A 22371-nucleotide genomic window follows, 5' to 3' on the forward strand; every position below is an offset into this window, starting at 1 on the left:
TGCATTGAAAGACCCCACTTTTTAATATGCCCTGTGGAATATTCATCCAGAAAAACTTGGAAATATGAACTTCAAAATACAGTAAGCCCGCAACGTATGTGGGGGTCGCGTTCTGGGGGTCACGCCTAAGCCAAAACTGCATATAGTCCAAACACATAGGGTTCAATGGTGGGTGGTATTGCCAAAGTCTTTTACCTGGATGCCTGCCTCCCCTCCCCCATGCCTGTTTGTATGAGAGGAAAAGTTCAAAATATAATAATTGGACCAGAAATGCAAAGAAGATGCAAATCTTATGCAGTCATACCTCGGGTTACGGCCGCTTCAGGTTGCATGTTTTTGGGTTGCGCACCGCGCTGAACCTGGAAATACCGGAATGGGTTACTTCCGGGTTTCGGTGCTCGTGCATGCGCAGAAGCACTAAATCGCACTCTGTGCATGCGCAGAAGCGCGAAATCGCAACCCATGCATGCGTAGATGCTGCGCTGCAGGTTACAGATGCTGCGGCTTGCAAACGCGCCTCCCGCACGGATCGCTTTCGCAACCCAAGCGTCCACTATATACACATTTTGGGAATGGAAATGCTCCCAAACAAATAATCTGTTGGAAATTGAAGTGGAAGATATTATTAGATACAGGGTACCAATAGGACTACTCCCAGTGTCCTTCCTTCCTTCCTTCCTTCCTTCCTTCCTTCCTTCCTTCCTTCCTTCCTTCCTTCCCCCCTTCCTTTCTTTTGACTACAGTACTTGGTGATGTGAGATAACTTGGAAAGATTTTCTTACTTATTAAGAGCTGCAAGGACAGATGCTGCCCTGGGATTGGAAAATGCAAATATGTGATCATTATTATGGACAGGTTATGTGCAGCCTGGGATGTGGGAGGTCTCCGGATCAAATTAACAAATGTTGTATGGATTAGAGAAGTGAGACAAATGGAAAGTGTGTCAATTTTGTGGCAATATGCTGAAGCACAAGAAGAATGAAGAAGTCTGCCATAGACATTTTTACAATGGAGTATTGACGTGGTACAAAAATAGAGGGGGAATTCTGATTTCTCTGTGCAGGCTCACAATCTGAAAAGAAAGGCATGGGACCAAATGAGAAGAGAGCGGGACAAAATGAGGAAAACTTGGAGAAAGAGAGAGGAAAAGAAAGGGAAAGTGTTAAAAATATAGGCTTTCCCTCAATGCTAACCCAATCATAGTACAGTGGTACCTCGGGTTGTGGACACGATCCATTCCGGGGTGCCATTCACACCCCGAAAAGTCCACAACCCGAGTGGTGATATCGCGCATGCGCGGAAGCATGATATCGCGCTTCTGCACACACACGATCTGCGCAAAACGCTTCTGTGCATGCGGCGAAACCCAGAAGTAAACACTTCTGGGTTTGCCGCGTTCGTAACCCACTCTGTTCGCAACCCACAGCGAAAGCAACATGAGGTACGACTGTACAGTCATACTTCAGGTTACAGACGCTTCAGGTTGCGCGTTTTCAGGTTGCGCCCCACGCCAAACCCAGAAGTACTGGAACGGGTTACTTCTAGGTTTTGGTGCTCATGCATGCACAGAAGCACCGAATCGCGACCTGTGCGTGCACAGACGTGGCGCTGCGGGTTGCGAACGTGCTTCCCGCATGGATCACGTTTGCAACCCGAGCGTCCACTGTAGACATATGGAAATGAAAGGCCTTGAGTTAGGCGTTTTATTTATTCATTTTATGAAAAGTATATACCTCTTGATTGTAGCAAAACCTCTGAGTAGGATTAACATGGGATACAACTCCCAAAAAACAACCATTTTTTATTATTAAAAATGACAATTTATTAGCTCTCTGATGCACAAGGATGTTATCTTAGAGCACTGAAAGGAATCAAGCAACATAAAATTGCTTACATGGTTTAGTGATAGGATTGATTGCATGTGGACTGTGTTTGTTATTCCTTGCTTGATATATACTGTATTGTTGAACAAAGTGGGTAGTATTTGACTAGGTTTTACACAGAGTATACACACTGAAATTAGTGAACATGATCAAGTTAAGTCTATTAATTTCAGTGGGTCTACTCTGAGTAACATTTAGTTGATTATGTGCCAGGTTCCATAGAGCACCTGTGCAGGTGGAAAGGGCACCTCCAGAGGCATTGCCCATGATATTGAAATGCGCAGGAGGAAATGCAAATGAAGGTATTATATGTGCATCTGCAAGAAATGGATGGGTGTATTAATCACCAAGGATAGAGAAGAAGCACTGACCTGTTCATTCATGTACAAACAAGGCTTCAAAGAGTCTGATTGGTTCAATAGAAAATAATGCTAAGAAATTCTTTCTTCCTTTTTAAAAGGACAATATTTAAAAATGGTTATTTTCTTAAATCTGCATTATTATTATTATTATTATTATTATTATTATTATTATTATTAGTGGGAGGGGAGTTAGAGCAAAAATGCTTTTTGGTGAATTCAGTCATTATTACCCAAGAAATAATGTCTGGCAAAGTCATAGCAAATTTTAATGGGTATATTTAATGGAGGTTAGGAAAAAGGAAAAAGAAGATTGAGACATGGCTCATGTCTTTGAAAAACGATAACTCAGCTTGTTACAGATTAGCTCCTGCGTGATGAATGCATTTCATAATAAAAAAAAAAATACATTTCACAATGACTTTCTTCACAATGTTTTCTTTCCTTCATAAGCACTAGGTGATTGCTGGGTCCCATTTTCATGTAGCCTGAATAGCAATTTCTTTAAGCTCTTAGTTTACCATCCAATCTGTTTCACAATTGTTTGCCCATCTCTCCATCAATGACCCATCCAATCCTTCTAATCTACCTTCACACGTTTGACTGCCTCTCTTTTTTTCTCTCTGTGACACATATACACTCATTTATATGTACAGGTGAAACTCGAAAAAATTAGAATATCGTGGAAAAGTCCATTTATGTAAGCAATTGTTTTCATTAGCTACTGGAGTTTAATATATGAGATGGACTCATGACATGCAAAGCGAGATATGTCAAGCCTTTGTTTGTTATAATTGTGATGATTATGGCATGCAGCTGATGAAAACCCCAAAGTTGAAATTATTAATTTGGGGTTCTCATCAGCTGTACGCCATAATCATCACAATTATAACAAATAAAGTCTTGACATATCTCGCTTTGCATGTCATGAGTCTATCTCATATCTTAGTTTCACCTTTTAAGTTGAATTACTGAAAGAAATGAACCTTTCCACGATATTCTAATTTTTCGAGTTTCACCTGTATCTTTAAAAAACTTTTTAAAAGGTTTGTTTGCTTGGTTTCCCCCCACAATCAAGTGGTATATAAATTTTCTAAACAAGCTAACTCAGATTCTAAAGTCTATAAATTGGCTGAGCACAGCATGTATCTTATGGGATTCCTACATGTGACCTAGAAGGAGACAGAGAGAAGAAGTAGGAACAGTTCATGCTGCAGTTAATCAGTCATTCTTGAAGGTCCTGCAGAACAGTTGATCCTTTCCCTTCTGCTGTTTTAGTCCATCCGTTCTTCTTGAGCTTTGCCATCCACAGCCTACCATCTCCACCAAAGCAGAGGGTTGCATGCCTCAGTCGCCTCTTTGTTTCCTTATGCCCACCATCCAAAGTCAAAAGAGAAGTGTCCTCCATGGACGTCCACCATTTGTCCATCAGCATGTGATCTCCATTCTCTTTTAGCTGGTGTTGCCCGTCTTAAGATTCATTCAGTGTTGTTGCTAGCTCCTCGGCATAAAGGAACTGCTGCTGTTCCAAGGAGTTTTAGGGATGCCCATGCGAGAAGAGCCCAGACGGATCTGCTCTGACAAAGCATTTTGTTTACCGAGGTGATGAAGATCCTCCGTGAACTTCAAGTTGAGAAATTGCTCTTAGGGAGCCAAAGGCAATTTTCCACATAGAGGCAGATTTAGGGTGTAATTGCGGGCGTACTTTGAGGATTGTGAAAGGCGTGCTAATGCTTTGCATGCTGCAAAGCGGCTGCCTGCCATGGAGCTTTGCAATTAGAAATGCAGATGAAGATACTGATAGATAGGACCTCCATTGAGAATAAAGAGTGATGCACTGTGCCAATTAAAGAGCCTACTCCCCAGACAAAATAATCAAGCTTAAGGTATCTTAGTCACTGGAAAAGACATTGTGCCATCATTGGTCATCCTCATCATTGTCATCTTCTCTTCCTTTGGCAGTGAAGGGGTGTGCTAATGGGTAGGGTCAGTGTTTGGAAAATTGAAGATGAAGATCTGTCAACCACACCAAGTTCATGAACACAATACAATGATATCCTTCTTCCCGCCCATGCAAACTCAAGCCCAGCTCCTCCCTAAAGCAGATAAAAGGGAGGCTCTTTCCAACTCCGGATCCAGAGGGATTCGCTTCCCTTGGGCTCTGCATACATCTCTTCCTCTCCTTTTTTTTGCATTGCAACTTCTGGGCTTGATCATTTTCTCTGCTCCTCATTCAACTCTGACACAGGGATGTCTGTCAAATCCTGCCAAGTGAGCCGCAGAGGCTACAGCTCAACTTCTGTTATCGGCGGTGGTGGAGGTGGAGGAAGTAGAATTGGCTATGCTTCATCAAGCAGGGGATATGGTGGTGGCATAAGAGGCCAATATGGCAGCAGGAGCCTCCATAACTATGGCAGTAGAGGAACAAGAATTTCCTACGGACGAGGCTATGGCGGTGGAATGGGTGGCGGCTATGGTGGTGGGATCTGTGGTGGAGGAATAGGTGGTGGTTATGGTGGCGGAGGAATGGGCGGTGGTTATGGTGGCGGAGGAATGGGCGGTGGTTATGGTGGTGGAGGAATGGGCGGTGGTTATGGTGGCGGAGGAATGGGAGGTGGTCCTTTTGGTGGAGGAATGGGTGGTGGTCCTTTTGGTGGAGGAATGGGCGGTGGTTATGGTGGCGGAGGAATGGGCGGTGGTCCTTTCGGTGGGGGAATTGGCCCTGGTGTTAGTGGTGGAGGCATTGGCAGTGTTCAAATAGACCCAAGTCTTCTGAGACCAGTTCGTGTAGATATTGACCCCCAGATCCAGCAAGTGAAAAATCAGGAGAAAGAGCAAATCAAGAGTCTCAACAATCAATTTGCTACCTTCATTGACAAGGTAAGCTACCAGAGCAGGAAGTGATGCAGTTTGACTGATTTCACATAATGCGTGTTGTCTGGGAAAATGCCGTTAATTTTTGCTATGACCACTTGAGTAACGTCTGAAAATATGAAAGCTTGAATTTTGAGGTTTACATTTGTTTGTTTACCACTAATTATGGATTAGATGGGATTTAATTTTCACAGAGTATTTTACTTAAGTTCTGAAATGATGAGTTCTTTGCTTTATTCATTTATACCAGCATTTATATCTTACCTTTCTACATGCATATGTATGACTCAGGGTGGTGATACTTATATATCACAATATCTGTAACAGCCTTCTAGTTAACTGTTGAAAAGCCATTAATGTCAGTTGGGGCCATTTGCAATGGAAGATGATCAGGGTGTTGAATATGTTTGTGGCATGAAACAGAGGGAAGAAAATTTGCTCTGTTCCTCCCATCTGCCCAATATTAAGAAAATTAAGCAGAAGCAGATGTCTGGAGTCTTTGCATTAGCCAGTAGATTCGCCAAGGAACTCCAGGATAGCAATAGTATGTTGCTACTTTTTTATTGGTCTTGGCTAAGACACAAGTGAGATTTATTGGGAGAAATATTTGTGTTACAGGTACATGGATGTATATGGTTTCACAAGACATGTGAAATGGAAAAAGTTTAATGAAGTGTTAAGAGTTGTCCAAAGCCCAAGGAAGTGTGCAGAATTGGCCCGATGGGATGCACTGAGGCCTGACACACAGGACAACATGCCAATTAAAATTGCCATTGCCTGGAACTTGGCTTTAAGCAAAATTCAAAGGGATTTGGGGGAGCTCCTCTGCTGAAACATTGGATTGTATCCAATGATATTCCTGCTCAGAGTAGATCCATTTATGTCAATAGATATGACTAACTTTGGTCCATTAAATTCAATGGATCTACTCTGAGTAGGACTAGCACTGGATACACCCAAAGCAAGGATTCTAAGGAAGCAAAAAATATTTTGGTATGACTAGCAAAACTTCTCAGCTGTGAGTTGCATGGCTGTTAAAACTAAAGTAGCTTTTTCATATATTTGTCAGGGGAACCTGGTGCCCTTCAGATGATGTTTGACTTCATCTCCTATCAGCCCCAGCTAGCATGGCTAGTGTGAGGGATGGTGGGAGTTGCAGTCCATCAACTTCAGTCCTAAGATATGTCATATGAAGCTGCTGCTGACTCAGACCACTGGTCTATCTGGCCTAGTGTTGTCTATTTTGAGAGGCTCTCCAGGGTCTCAAGTAGGGGTCTCCCCAGTCCTCCTACCTGATATACATTAATTACAGATGGCAACCTTTGACTGTCTACATGCAATGTCATTTCCCCGGCATTGATCAGGGGTGAGTTTCCCCGATGCTTCTGGATTGAATGAAGAGGGTAGTATGCTACGTCTTCACTAGGACTCAGGAATGACCCTTCACATGACCCTACATAAGGCAATACTGCCTGGAATTCTTCTATCCCTTTGGTGCAGCTACCCACCGACCTAGTCATCCTGGGGTTGATAGCCAGGGCTATGGCGGGCTGTTATTTGTGTGGTCAGAATAGGATTTATCTGGGGTGGGCTTAAGATCCACCTTTGTGCACATCTTTTCCATCCGTTCCTCACTGTCATGTCTCTTTTTGGGGTGTGTGCTTCTCTTGTGGCTGATTTGCTTTCTGGTCAGTTTAAGGGTGGGTGTGGTGGACATAAGTGTAGAATATTTGGTGAGCACCTTGAGGCATGTGGGGTGAAGGAACATAGGAAACTGCCTTGCACTGAGTCAGACCATTGATCCATCACACTCAATATTGTCCACATTGATTGGCTGAGACTCTCTAGGTATTCGGACAGGAGTCTCACCTAGTCTTACCTGCAGATGCCAGCCATCTTTTGCATGCAAAGCAGATGTTCTATACTGAGCTATCACTTCTTGAATGTTTGAGATGATGTGGGAGGATGCAGAACTCGGTTTAGGTGGTCCTCTTCCTGGTGAATGCAGACCGGAGATCAAGTATGGACTCCTCAGGCTGCCTTTAGGACATTGTGGCTGTGACAAGAACTGATCCACTCTGGTGGGTTGGTATCTCAAGCCAGGGTGGTGTTGCCCAGATAGAGGCAACTGCAGTTTACAGTGCCAACACTGGTTTATTATTGCACAGCTACATTTTATGGTCACCATAAAAATGACCTTTCATCCCGGTTTCTTATGTTGTATCATCACTTGGGGAGCAGGCACTGATCTGTGGCCCTGCTATGAGAACCATAAAGCATAGTTCTAAGGAAATGGGCCCCAGAAACTGAAAATTGTGAGTGTTTCCAATTATGCAATTATTAATTCAGAGTAACAACAAACAGGGGGAGCAGAGTGTAGTTTGGGGCTCAGCCAGGTTGCCTACATGTGGATCCAGTAACCCGTGAAAGAATGGACCCATCTCCAATGTGCTATGATGCTGATCCTCTTCAATGTCTTATACATCTTCCATTTCTTGGGTTTCAGGTCCGGTTCCTAGAGCAACAAAACAAGGTTCTGCAAACCAAATGGCAGATCTTACAGCAGCAAACCCAGGGCCGAGGCCCACACCAGAACCTGGATGCTGAGTTCCAGCAATTCATCAATGGCCTGAGAAACCAAATTGAACGAATCCGTATGCAGAAGTCACAGTTGGCATCAGAACTTCAGAACATGCAGCACCTTGTAGAAGACTACAAGAACAAGTAAGGAACAACCAAAAGTGAAATGTGCTTTGCCATCACTATTTGTGCTTCGGTTCAGAATATTGAAATTGTCCTCAGTTCCAGGGCATCCCAAATGAGTGCAGGTTGCACTCTGAATTACAACCTTTTGCAGTACAACAGAAGGTTGGAAACACTAATCTGAGTAGCTGTGTGTGTGTGTGTGTTTCTCTGGGGGATTTGCAATGTTCAGCTTGTGTGGTTTATTTTAATGCCTTGGCATCTTGTACACTTGCAGTAGTCTGTCTCAGTGAGCTGATTGTGACCTCTTTTTCTGGTTTAAACAGGTATGAAGAAGAGATCAGCAGGCGCACATCTGCTGAGAATGAATTTGTGGTGCTGAAAAAGGTGAGGAGTGGCGTTTGGCAACATACTATAAATAGAGAAGGCATCGTGGTCGGATAGAATTGAATCAGGCATCGAAATGTTTTCAAGCTATACAGTGGTACCTTGGGTTACATATGCTTCAGGTTACATACACTTCAGGTTACAGACTCCGCTAACCCAGAAATAATGCTTCAGGTTAAGAACTTTGCTTCAGGATAAGAACAGAAATCGTGCTCTGGTGGCGCAGCAGCAGCGGGAGGTCCCATTAGCTAAAGTGGTGCTTCAGGTTAAGAACAGTTTCAGGTTAAGAACGGACCTCCGGAACGAATTAAGTACGTAACCAGAGGTACCACTATACAAAGCCTAACCATTGCATAGAAATGTTGTTTTATCCCATATGTCAGGGGGAAGTCTAGGCTATAAGTACAGTATAGGCCTTCTCCCTGACATGTCAGCACAAGCTTCCCCATTTTCTCCTCACAGTATCCCTGTGAGGTAGATTACACTGAGAATCTGTGACTGGTCCAAGGTGACCCAGCAAGCTTCATGGCTGAGTGCGGATCGGAACCCTTTTTCTCCCAGGTCCTGATCTGACGCTTTAACCACTGCACTGCCTCTGTTTCTCTTGGGCCTGCATACATGTTTAATGGCCTTTTGGAGAACAACTGAACCCCCAAGACACCTTTCACTCATCTCACTGGAGAGCTCATAGTAGCAAATTATACTGGATCTATAGTAGTTCAAAATGGCAATCATAGAAATTGCAGGGGCACATTGCAAAACATGGCAGCGTCTATTAAACTGCTGCTTCCTATGCATCCAGGGTAATTTGTTTAGAATCCATTGTTTCATTAATAAATTGAGAGGAGCTGTTGGATTAAGCCTGCTTGGCAACAACACCCTCTGACCCAGAAGCCCTTTCCCCCCTACAGCCAGATGTGTGGGTAATTCCTGGGGTTTCTTGGTGAAGAGGGAAAGAGAAATCTGTGCATGCTAGGAACACCCTGTCTTTAATTATGTCTTCATATGGGAAGCAGAGTCCCTGTTGAGTCATCCCAACAGGAAGGGAGGACAAAATGTTATGTATGTGGACATGCTTAAACTCTTGTATGTGGTGCCTCAGTCAGCGATAACAATCTGTGAAGCTTTAAAGTTTGCATTCCCCATAATCTCTCTTCTAGGATGTGGATTCTGCCTACATGACCAAGGTTGACTTGGAAGCCAAAGTGGGTGCGCTAGCTGAGCAGATACAATTCCTTAGACGTATCTTTGAACAGGTAAGGAGTCTATCCATTCCAACTGCTAGCTAAGAATTCTCCCTCCTCTACCATCACCCATTGAACCCAAATTCAAAGGAACTGAATTCCCTCTCCTTAAAATAGATGAAGGCATACATGGGAATGTCACTTACCACTCCACATAGTTTGGAGGGAGGGATGCAAGGAACCGGAGGAAAGTATGTGATAGTCACTGAGGACTAAAGGACTAAGATGGATGGCCGCAGAAGCCTCACTCCATCCTGGTGATTCTGTACTTCCCTTGACTGTGCTGAACTTCCTCCCAGCCACCACAATTAAACTGGGATGGAGACATCTGTGTTCACCTTAGGTTGGGTTGCTCCATGCCCTGCACCTGAAACAAAAAACTTAATCAGTGTAACAGCATGGCAAGTTTCAGGGTTTGTTTCCCCCCCCCTTTCCTCTCTGAAATCTAGAAACTTGCATTATTTTTTTTAAAAGTGAAAGCTATGAAAAAGCATGAAAGCAATTACAACCCAGACACATAAAAATTATAATTTATATTGATTAGTTCAAACATAATTGATATTCGTCCCCCCCCCCAAAGAGTGGTGAATCAGGGGAGAAATGGCAGAAATGAGGCAGATTGCAAGTCTTACTGATTGATGGCTTTTTGGTCCTTTAACAGGAACTGTCTCAGGTCCAGACAGGTGGTCATGACACCTCTGTGGTGGTGAGTATGGATAACAGCAGCCACTTCAACTTGGAAGGCATCATTGATGAAGTACGAAGCCAATATGAAGAGATTGCCCGGAGCAGCCGAGCTGAGGCCGAAAGTTGGTACCATAGCCAGGTAAGCAATCACGCAAAGAGGAAACCTGACATGCCTTGTGGTTTCCTGGGTTTACTTTCTATTGCAAGGGACCTGAGGGCAGATCACTTTCTCCATGGGACCCCTGTGAAGGAAGGAAAGTCACTGCAAATCTCAAACTGAGAATCCTTAGCCAAACTAGAATATTATTTGACATTTAAAATGGCAGCCACAATTCCTAGTCCTTTGGTGAAGTCATGGCATGCAAACTGGTGTAATGAAATCAACATAGACTTGTAGCATAGTGAGAAGTCCTCTGCAGTTTCCTACTTCCATCATGAACCAGGGATGGATTTAGGGCTGTGTGAGTGGTGTGCCTGCACTGAGTTGCTGAGACGATGGCGTGCTGGGCTTTAGGAAGGAGTCATGAGGCTCTGACAGGGTCATAGAGTTCATCTAGTTAGTGCCTTCATGATTTTGGGAATGAGGTAGGAGGACCCTGGGATCCTGCCAGAGTCCTCACACCTCCTTCCCAAAGCTGGCCACCTCCTTGCCTACCTTTGGAAAGGCACCGCAAGGACTGAAGGGGGCACCAAATTTTGGCCTTGCACAGGGCACCATAGTACCCAAATCTGCCCCTGCATGACCCCTGTGCTTGGGCTAATGTGTTGTGACAGAGGGACCTTTGGGTGGTATCCATGATTAGAATATTGCTGGGGGTGCTTTTGTTTTGTTTCTGAAACACAACGCCGTTTCTGCCCAACAGTACGAAGCTCTGCAAAACACAGCTGGAAGACATGGGGACAGCCTGACTAACACCAGACATGAGATTCAAGAGCTGACCAGGAACATTCAGAGACTGCGTGGGGAGATTGACCGTGTCAAGAAGCAGGTATGGGACATGAACATTCCCATTTTGGCAAGGGCTGAAAAGTGTCTTCTTTTTTCAGGAGATCTACATCACACTACATGGATGTAAAGTTCATCTCAGCTGTCAGGTGGTCTTTAGCTCAATGATAGCTTCTGGAATCTCCTAGTCCAATCCTCGATAATTCCAGATCTAAGTGTTACATTGTTGTCTTAGACCTTGGAAGAGACCAAATGCCTCCCTTGAAATAGATGGTATTCTGACTCAGCAACTTCATACATTTATCTCTGGAAGATGCCTGATTCCCACTATTCTCTTTTGGAATTGCCCTTCCACTCTCTCAACACTCTGCAATCTGTTAAGGATGGCGGTGGCTTTGTTCAACCGTTGCATCAGATCAGGCAAGCACACGATGCAAATTGCATTGCCTGTGTGTAAATTCAGGTGTGACAGTGATTGAAGTTACATTTCCCGGAGAAGCCTGGGTGGTTCAAGGGACACCATGTTGCAATTTGAACATGGGAGACTTTTAGGGTGGAAACGTTTTGGCATTAAGCCAAGTCTTGTCTGTAAATCCTGGGGAGCTGCAGTCAGTCAATTTAGACCAGCCTGGAACCCTTGAGATATTCTGGACTATAATTCCCATAAACCCCAGCCAGCATAGCTAATGGTTGTGGATAATGGGAACTGTACTCTAAACCATGTTAGGGAAGGGATGTGTAAGCAATGCTGACCTAGATGATCAAATAATCTGAGTCTGTATAAGGGAGTTTCCTATGTTCCTCAGCTTTTAACATCTGAGCGAGGAGGGATGCTGACTCGCCACTTAGTGGATTGTGCAGACAGCAGCAGTCGTTCTGTTCTGAGTCTTGTCTCCTGCCTAAAAGGAATCTGGCAGAAGCTCTGCTCCACTGCACCCATATGCATGCCTTGGAGAGGCAGAGCTCCTTTCTGGAGAGGACCTTGATTTACAACTGTTGCTCAGCAATGGACTCGTGATACTCTAATTCAAGATGCATGGATGTTGGCAATGAGGGACCAGCACATTCACCATGGCCACATGGAGGCCACTTGGAATCGCCTCTGTGTGGTGCCCTCTCCAAGCTGCTGCCTTAATGTGCAGCATAATGGGAGAAGTGTTGCTCCATATTCTACAGAGAGTTCTCAGTCTCTCACACATCAGCTGTTGCTAGAAGCTGCCACTCTTCTGTGGAAATGTGCTATGGTGGCAAGTGTCAGCTGAGATATTTTAGTACAGGAAGACTGGGGAAAGCACCTGGAGGTAGACTTAACAAAAAAACACACACCCAAATATTGCTTAATTTTCTCCATTAAATAATGATATCTAGCATATCAATAAGTAGAAAAGACATGTGTTGGGAGAGCTGAACCTGATCCTAGGCTTACCTGGACTCAGCCTCTGAACCTGTTTGGAACATCAGAATTCAGACTTGAAAGAGATGGCTCAATTGAGGCAAAATGTTGGTCCCCACCACTTCTGAGCACTCACAAGTAGTCTCTCCTCCAGATGTCATTGGACTCCAACTCTCATCAGTTTCATTCAGCATGGCCAAGGGCCAGTCCAGCAACATCTGGTGGGCAACAGGTTGGGAAAGGATGCTCGTGGCATCTTGAATGCATCTTTCAGGGCAGCGACAAAGGCTCCTATGCAGTTTTGAGCCTCAGCATCTTTATTTTTCTAAGATCATTAACATGGCCATATCCCTTGGCACTGTGGGTCCAGGCTGGCCTATAAATCCCATTCTTTGGCCTGGAAACAATTATCCCTGATGGGTGCTCAGATCAGGGATGGATCAGTCTGTTCCCAACCTTTGTTCCTAAATTCAGGGTTTCAGGTGCTAGACAGGAATAATGAGACAGATATTCAGAGATTGGACTGAAAAAGCTGTCCAAAAAACTTGGGCTTCTGATGCAATCCCTGCCTGGGAGGCTTGTTAAATAACTGGGCAGGTAAACAAAGCAACAAGGAAGGCTGGGATTCCAGAAGGAACAGTGTCCAAAAAGTCCATCCCAAGGTCTCAGTTGTATTGGAAATAAGTTCATCGTGGAAACAGAAAAGTTTTTATCCTTTCCTTCTTCTTGTCTTGCAGTGTGCTCAACTGCAGTCAGCCATTGCCGAAGCTGAGGAGCGTGGCGAGTTGGCCCTCCGGGATGCTAGGCAGAAACTGGAAGAATTGGAATGTGCCCTGACAAAGGACAAGGAAGAGTTGGCTCGCCTATTGAAAGAGTACCAAGACCTGCTGAACATCAAGCTTGCTCTGGACATTGAGATTGCCATGTACAGGAAACTGCTGGAAGGAGAAGAGAGCAGGTGGGTGACCATTGCAACCTTCCACATGGGGACTTTTTTTTCCTTTGTAGGTTAACTAGGCCAAGTGTCCACAGGCAGCATCTGCCTCGATTTCAAATATTGCTGGGTTCAGGAAGGATTCTGCAAATATTTGAGCATTCATAGAATGCTTAGTGGCATATTGGACATCCACGTTTTGGGGAGCAAATTTGTTATGGCTCCAGAAGGAATGTCCTTGGTGGGTTTTTTTTTTGTTATTTTGTTATGCCTCCTTGCTGTATTGTGTGCTTTCCTTTAGTTATTTTGATCAGGTTGGGTAGCACTCTGCCATCTCTGCTTGCTTCTCATTGGTCTGGATTATATGGATTGATTTGCAGGAGGGGATTGGGAGGTTGGAGGTTGGAGGATGGAGGATGGAAGGTCTAGCCTTGTAAAATGGGCATAGGACTACATGGCTTTTTTGGCCACTTGTAAGTCAGGCCTAGTAATTCTATGACTCACAGGTGCTAGACAGGACTACTATTATCTGCAGATACCACTAGGCCTATTAAGTCAGGCTTCTTCAAACTTAGCCCTCCAGATGTTTTTGGCCTACAACTCCCATGGTCCCTAGCTAGCAGGACCAGTGGTCAGAGATGATGGGAATTGTAGTCTCAAAACATCTGGAGGGCCAAGTTTGAGGAGGCCTGGATTAAGTGATCATACTTGTAGTGAAAAGAAGGTTTTGTTTCATTTTGTGACCAGTTTTTTCTTGTTCCTAAACAGGCTGAGTGGTCAAGGATCCCAAGTCCACGTCTGTAAGTAGCTTCCATGTTCACCTTCACATTTTAAAAAAATGAATTATTTTTCAACATGAAAGTGTACGTACTGAACCTGTGTTTCCTTTGCAGCTGTGAGGAGTTCCCAATATGGCGGCGGCATGGGAGGAATTGGCGGCGGCATGGGCGGCGGCATGGGCGGAATTGGCGGCGGCGGCATGAGCGGCGGCGGCATTGGCGTTGGTAGCATGGGAGGTGGCATTAGCGGTGGCAGCATTGTAGGAGGTGGCTATGGCGGTGGAAGCGGAGGTTATGGCGGAGGTTATGGCGGTGGAAGCGGAGGCTATGGCGGTGGAAGTGGAGGTTATGGCGGTGGAAGCGGAGGTTACGGAGGTGGAATCATAGGAGGAGGAGGCTCTGGAGGCTCCTGCATAGGCGGTGGTGGATACTCTCAGGGTTCAGGTTCCGGCTCTAGCACGATCATTAGGAGAACCACCACAAGCAGCTCATCCATCAAAGGCGGAGGAAGGCATTAAATGTCCCAGCTGGTCCCTAAAAGGAAAGAAACATCTTCTAGCTTCTTGTGGCAGCAGCACAACACCTTCAACCCCACCCTGGTAATACAGAAAACAACAAACTCTGTCCTTTAAAACACAATGTTGTATCTAATTTGCTCCCCAAAGAAAACCTGCAAGAAGGCACCATTAAGCTTAGCATCTTCCATCTTGCTTCTGTCACCTGTTGCTTAGTTGTTCAGTGGTGGAGAATGCTAATGAAATATGCTGATGGTGTTGCATTTTAGGATATCAGTTAGCCCAGAGTAGCTGGAAGAGGGAAGGGGAGGACTCTTATTTCTTTCAGAGTATGCTGTACATTTTTTGGCTTTTTATGGTGGCTGCCAGTTCATGGCATTCTGTATTGAAGTGGCCTTTCCTTCTCTTTCTTGAGGCTACTTCCCGTTGGTTGTTCTCTCCAGGTGTTGTTGTAGTTCCTTGCTTCCCAAAAGACATAATTTGTTCCCACTGCATTCGACTATGTGCTGATGTTGGACAAGTCAACATTGATAATGCTGAGTTATGATTGCTCTTATCTGCCTAGAAATAGAAAGGAAAATAGAGCATTTCCTCCCTTGAATCAAAGCCATGGTTTAATCAATGATCAGGCAGCCTGATCGAGGCTACAGAGCAACAACACTGAGTCAACAATCATTTACTATAATTATGTCATTGGAAAAGCTATCTCAAAGTACATTCTTGTGTCAGTTTTGTGAATTACATTGCACCTGTCTTTATTTCCCATGGTTTGCTTCCCATGTTGTTGGGAGGTGGCCATTTTCAATAAACTGCAGTCAAGTCATATGTGGTCTTGATTATTATTATTTACTTATTGGTACATTTCATTTAATTTAAGGCTAAAACAACTTTGGAGGGATCTTGTACACTGCCAGTTTTCAGATGGTAGATTGGGGCCACAGCTTGGTGGTCATGGCCTGATCTTAAGTGGGTCGCAAGAGCAGCACTGCCACTATACGAATGTATGGCAAGAAGTTGAGAAAGGGGTCTCCAAATGCAGGTTAAAAGGTGGGTTCCCAGCCAGAAAAGGCTGGAGATTGCTGTCATATGGCATCTCTGAAGCTGAATTAGCTTTTAAAAAAAAAAAAACTATTGCAATAAAATCCTGTGCATGTTTACTTAGGAATTAAGGCCCATTAAGTTTCATGGGACAAATCTGAACAAGTGTTTATAGGATTGCAGCTTCAAGTCAAAACAAAATAAAAAATTCTTTCCAGTAGCACCTTAGAGACCAACTGAGTTTGTTCTTGGTATGAGCTTTCGTGTGCATGCACACGAAAGCTCATACCAAGAACAAACTCAGTTGGTCTCTAAGGTGCTACTGGAAAGATTTTTTATTTTGTTTCGACTATGGCAGACCAACACGGCTACCCACCTGTAGCTTCAAGTCTGTTCCTTTCTCCAGCATTCATAAACGTGGGTGATGTTTGGGTTACACAGGGATTTAGCTTGGCCAATTAATACTTTTGTGCCTTAAAATTAAGCAATATAACTCATGATTTAAGAACAGAATCCAACTAAAAGCACAGAGTGGCAGAAACAATACTATCAAGCGCCGACCCAAGGATAGGAACCCACCTTCCAGCCTGTAATTGCAGTTAAAATGAGTCTCTGGTCCACAGCATGCTTCATTACATTAGTTCACAAGTGTCACAGGTGAGACTAAGAGGTGTTCCTAATGCTGGTTGTGAATATGTCCCGGGGGAGAGCAATCTAAATCAATTAAGCATTCCTTTTAAAAATGAAACAATAGTAGCCATTTAAAGAGCCGCTTGCTGCAGTGCTCACTGGCCCTTAAACGTTTCTTGACAGGAAGAGGCTGGTTATGGAATAGAACGTCTGGCTTTGCTTTGTCTGTGCAGAAAGGGAACTCTGAGGTCCCTATGAACACCCTTTTACATGCCCTTGCTTTTCAAAATTGACAGCAGGAGGGTGTCACCATGAGCCAGCTGGACCTAATGGAAAGAGAATCCTGGAAGAAAACCTAGAGTCATTCCTTGAATTATGAAAAATACCATGTGTGCCAAATTCTTCCCTTTGAATAAATTATGCAGGATGCTACATTTTGCATAAATGTTGCAAAGTATAATTTATTCTAAATTTGCTTTCTGAAGACTCAGGATTTCTTCTGAGTTTTTTTTTTTTTGGTAAAGAATAGAGTGGCGGGGGGTAGGCCATAGTATGTAGGTGGAGACTCAGAGCCATGGGAAAGGGGGACTATGAAGGCTGACCCTCCAATCACTGGAACCTCTTCCCAGCTTCTGGGAGTCTATTCACATAGATTAGATGGCAAACATCTAATGTATGTGTCCCCCACAAATGTGAGCACACAAGGGAAGCCTATGTCTGGAATCAGCAGGAAAACAGAAGGCAGTCATGGTACTCACATCTAAAGTGTGCATTTCCGTTATAATGTTATATTATCGATTAGGAGACATGAAGTGGTATTCCACCCGCTAATCATTTGACGAGTTCACTGCCATGGCAACAGCCACAACGGATCTGTACACTGTACTGTAATGGGTGGAGGCTTGCTGATGTCATCATGGAAAGTGTGAATGAGGAATAAGTTTGCCTGTCTCCTAGATAAGAAAGGCAGCTGCAATACACCCTCCTGGTTTAAACTGAAACTGGCTAAAAGTATAAGGTAACCATTAAAAGTAAGCAATTATGCTTATAGCATAATGATAAAGCCGTCATATAAACAATACAAAGCATTATTATTATTATTATTATTATTATTATTAGGGACGCGGGTGGCACTGTGGTCTAAACCACAGAGCCTAGGGCTTGCTGATCAGAAGGTCAGCGGTTTGAATCCCCGGGACGGGGGGGGGGGGAGCTCCCGTTGCTCAGTTCCTGCCCCTGCCAACCTAGCAGTTTGAAAGCACATCAGTGCAAATAGATAAATAGGTACCGTTCCAGAGGGAAGGTAAACGGCGTTTCCGTGCGCTGCTGTGGTTTGCCAGAAGTGGCTTAGTCATGCTGGCCACATGACCCAGAAGCTGCCCGCAGACAAACGCCGGCTCCCTCGGCCCGTAGAGCGAGATGAGCGCTCAACTCCAGAATCGTCCATGACTGGACCTAACGGTCAGGGGTACCTTCACCTTTATTATTATTTTAAATTTTGATTTCTTACTCATGCTCCACCATAAGGTCCCAGTACAAATGTAACAAACAGTTTCTAAAAGCAGCAACAAGCACTTTTACCAGCATTTAAAAGCAAACCAGAAAAACCTGCTTGGAAGGCGCCCCCTATTTGCAGGTGTTTTCTGGTCCAGGTCTGGTGTAAAGAAAGGAAAGGAGTGGCCTTGAAGTTGTCCGCCAACATTTATTCCGAGCAGGCACAAAGGTCACTTGGCCACAGTTTCCCCCTTTGTGTTGAGATGTACTTATTCCTACAGCAGGCAGTGATGGCTGCCAACTTGGATTAATTTAATCTTTTAAAAGAGTTAGCTTTATCCTCCCTTAATTTATCTAATTCTTTCGAAAGATTAGATTAATCCACTGACACTTTTGCTAGGCCTCCGCAATTGGAGGCGGTAATGGTTCTGAATACCAGGTGAGTGAAGAATGCTTTTGTGTTCAGGTCCTGCTTATGGAGGTATCTGGTTGGCAACTGTGAGAACCATCATGTGGACTAGATGGGCCATTGGCCTGATCCAGCAGGTCTCTTTTTTATGTATTTGGATTTGAATCTTAGAAATTATTTATAAATGTGCATCTACTCATCCAAATCAGCACCTGCCATTTTGATGCAAATCTGTGTCCTCTCTTTGTGATGATGCATAATTGGCCACACCCTAACAGGTTACACCTCTGCAATACTGTTTTCTGCAATAGATAAATTCTAGACCCCACCCTAATGAATCCAGCCTGTTTATCCTGTCTCTTACCACACTTCTCCTCCTATATATATACACCTACACCCTCAAGCTGCAGTTAAGCCTGGGTGGTTCTCTAAATTTCTACTGGTTCATATGGTTCAGTGTGCCCAGATCTTTACTGCTCAGACTGGTAGATGCTGACCTCTGTCACTTTCCCATCTTGCTCACAAACAGTCCTGGTTCATAGAGTCCCAGGATGACAGAGAGGGAAAGAAGCAACATACCACATAATATTCCTCCTTGGACTCTTTAAGTAAATGACGTCCCATCCACACTGCACATTTAAAGCTTAGTTAAACCTCAGATTGAGGGTGTGTGTGTCAGGTTTCTCTATATGGTTCATTCCCAGCCTTCTCCTCTGTTCTGGAATTAAAACTGGTTCCTTGGTGTAGAATACCTAAACCAGGCATGTCCAAAGTCTGTTTTAGGGGCCTAATCTTGCCCTCTGCTCGGTTTAATCCGGCCCCTGAGGAAGTTTATTTCCTGGGGTAAAATCCTAAAAAAAAAACCCTCAACAACCTCAATCCTAAAAGAAAGTCAACAGCTCTAACCCTAAAAAAAAGTTCAAGCAACTTCAATCCTTAAAAAAATGGTCAACAACTTAGGCTGGTCCTTTGGTCTACCCCCATGGCCCTTCACTTCATCACTTCATCAAATCTGGCCCTCTTTGAAAAAAGTTTGGAACTAAACTATGCGCTTTGGATACATAAACTATGGGCTTTTGTGACAGGACTCATCCCTGGCCCTAGCATGATCCAGTCCCTAGACCAACTGCACATTTCCAGGCTCCACCTCAACCTACCAGAGACATTTTGCCACGACCTGCTCGCCTCTCAATGCTCTGCCCTGACCCCCAGGGTCTGTATCTCTGAAGATTTGGGCAATAATACCCAGACCGCCACCACAAGCCCTCAGTCTCCCTGTAACCCAAGCCTTAGTTAATAGAACACTTGAATCTAGCAGATTCATTTCATACCAACCTGCCCAGGTTCTTCTCCACCTGGCTTAGGGTTGCTTGGTCCACTGAGATCCTAAGACCCAGAGGGCAGAGGCTACAACAAGACATGGACGGAGAACCTGCAGCCTTTCTGATGTTGCTGGACTACAGCTCATATCATCTCTATCCATTAGCCATGCTGGCTAAGGCTGATGGGATTTGGAGTCCAATACCACCTGAAAGGCCACAGGTCCCCCTTTTCTGAAGTAAGGGATGCTGCCTGATAGGTTATGGAGTGGAGCCTAGTGGAATGGGGCAGAAGCCTAGCCTAACCTGACAGGAAAGAGAACCTGGTAGGTCAAGGGAACAGATCCTGGCTGTGTCCGGTGCATCAGAGGTTGGAGACGGATGAGGATGGGGTGAAAGCTAACAGCAAAGGTTATGAAAGCCAAGCAGAAATGATCCTTGTGGTCCCTTCAAACTCTGCAATTCTATGATTCTATGAAATTGGTGTGCCCTCTCTGGTTCTGTTCTCTTGCCCAGCTAATTTGGCTTTGATCAGTTTGCAGCCATGATCATCTTTGTCCCAAGGGTGGGGATGCTTTCCTAGCTTTCGGAATGATACTGCAACTGCAGCACAGAGTGCTAAGGGTGTGGGAATACGTTTTTGGTTTCTCCCGCGCGCGATAGCCGCTGCACCGATCGTTCCGCACTCCCGCGCAGAAGGATAAGAAGATCCGGCCGGAGTTGGAGCCTGGATCCCTCCGCGCCTCCCAAGAGCGCGCCAGGAAGCCTCCTGCTAAGGGCTGCAAGGCTGGTTTCCTGCCCGAAAAGACTCATTATTGCTAAGTTGTGATTGGTTTATGCTGATTTGGTGACGCTGTACAAGTTCTCAATAGATAGCCTCTGCCTCTGTTAGCGGTTAACACAGAGAGACGGAGAGCTCACTCGCATTCAGTGAGTGCACTTCAACAACCGACTGCAGTCTGATTTATTTTGGCCTCCTTCTGCTTCTTCGGCCACACCTTTTACTTTTCTTACTGCCTATCGCTATCCTCTTCAGCCCTTCAACTATTCCTAAAACTCCTCACGACCTTCAAGCAACCCTCATAACCAGTGGGAGCAGGCTCTCCAGCGACTGGTTATCCCGACAAAGGGTTTGGCAATCCACCCCCCCCCAATGTTGCCTAAGTACCTGCACAACACTTGCCAAATGAAAGCAAGCATTTCCCAGTTGCCTAGGCATCACAGGCACACACCCTACTCTTTGCACTATGCAAAGGTATCTGAAGAAGTGTGCATGCACACGAAAGCTCATACCAAGAACAAACTTAGTTGGTCTCTAAGGTGCTACTGGAAGGAATTTTTTTTATTTTTTATTTTTTTCTCTCTCTCTCTGATGTTTGCAGAAGTAGCATGTTGCTTTCCATGTCCTTTTTATTTTGTGTTGGGTTCTACACAGACACTCTAATACAGCGGCGGCGAACCTATGGCATGTGTTCCAGACTTGGCACGCAGAGCCCTCACTGCTGGCACACGTGCCATTGGCCCATCCGTGCTGCTGTTGTTTCCCCCCCCCATTCGTGTCCCCCTCTCTATGCTGCAGCTTGTGTCCGCTGTTGAAACCCGGAACCTTTTATTTCCTTTTTGCACAGTCCACCCAAGATGGCGGGCGCGATCGGCTGGCACCCCTTCCGTGCGGTGTGGCAACCTTTAAGGCTGCAGTGTGTGAATAGCAGAACAGACGCTGTGGACATGCACAGTCCACCCAAGATGGTGGGCATGGTCGGCCAGCACCCCTTCTGACCGGCGCTGCGCTGCGCCACACCGCGTTTTAAGGCTGCAGCAGGCGAACAGTTCGCCCGCTGCAGCCTTAAAACGCGGCGTGCCGCCTGTTGGAAGGGGTGCCAGCCGATCGCGCCCACCATCTTGGGTGGACATGCGCAGTCCACCCAAGATGGCGGGCGCGATCAGCCGGCACCCCTTCCATGTGGTGCGGCATCCTTTAAGGCTGCAGCGCGTGAACAGCAGCACAGACGCTATGCTGCTGTTCGCGCGTTGCAGCCTTTTAAAAGTTGCCGCACCGACGCTGTCGATCGAGTGGGTGGGGCCTGCCCCCAGAGTGTCACCCCCAGGGTGGTACCCGGGGCAGACCGCCCCCCGCCCCCTTGCTCCACCCCTGATAACAGCGTTCATTTTTAACCCTTATTGTGCTAGGTTTTTTGTGCTTTGGCTGATGATGATGTCGGTGCTGCACGTTAGTTCCAGGGAAGGTATTATTTGTCGTTTATTTCTGTTCTCTCTCCTCCCCCCAAAAGCTCAGCAGCTTTGGGGTGTCTCCCCCCCAAAAAAACCCTCAACGAAAAGCTCAACAACTCTGGGCACTTTGCGATAAATAAGTGGGTTTTGGTTTGCAGTTTGGGCACTCGGTCTCTAAAAGGTTCGCCACCACTGCTCTAATAATTAGGATAATAATAATTAGGTAAGTGTCCCTCTTCTTACACATGCATTCATTGCCCAGGGATTCTTGGCATTTTAAAGGGGTCCCCCCCTTGGTAATCAGGTCATTTCCCCCCTAAAATATAGCATTTGTAGCTGGAGGCCTGTCTGTGGCAGGAAGTCAATTTCAAAATTCTTAACTTAGAAACCCACATGTCTCCCTTTCTGTATTTACAGATTGCCTTTCAGAATTGTCCCTCAAAGTGGATAATTAAACAATAATATATGTAACGAAGGCAGCGAGAATGCTACTAGCCTAGAGATGGAAGGAAGGAGAAGTACCAGCGAAAGAAGGACGGCAGACA

General features: G+C 45.1%; 1 protein-coding gene across 1 annotated transcript; it reads left to right on the plus strand.

Annotated features, from left to right (window-relative positions):
* The first annotated feature begins 4361 nt into the window (after positions 1 to 4361).
* LOC117040577 (keratin, type II cytoskeletal 1-like) lies at positions 4362 to 15527 on the plus strand. Its single transcript, XM_033138424.1, has 9 exons — positions 4362 to 5122; positions 7623 to 7840; positions 8146 to 8206; positions 9367 to 9462; positions 10112 to 10276; positions 11001 to 11126; positions 13214 to 13434; positions 14179 to 14210; positions 14304 to 15527. The coding sequence occupies exons 1-9, from the start codon at positions 4493 to 4495 to the stop codon at positions 14705 to 14707; spliced, it is 1953 nt and encodes a 650-aa protein (XP_032994315.1). The 5' UTR covers positions 4362 to 4492; the 3' UTR covers positions 14708 to 15527.
* The last annotated feature ends 6844 nt before the right edge of the window (positions 15528 to 22371 follow it).

Source organism: Lacerta agilis, chromosome 2 (genome assembly GCF_009819535.1).
Source record: "Lacerta agilis isolate rLacAgi1 chromosome 2, rLacAgi1.pri, whole genome shotgun sequence".
Lineage (NCBI taxonomy): Eukaryota > Metazoa > Chordata > Lepidosauria > Squamata > Lacertidae > Lacerta > Lacerta agilis.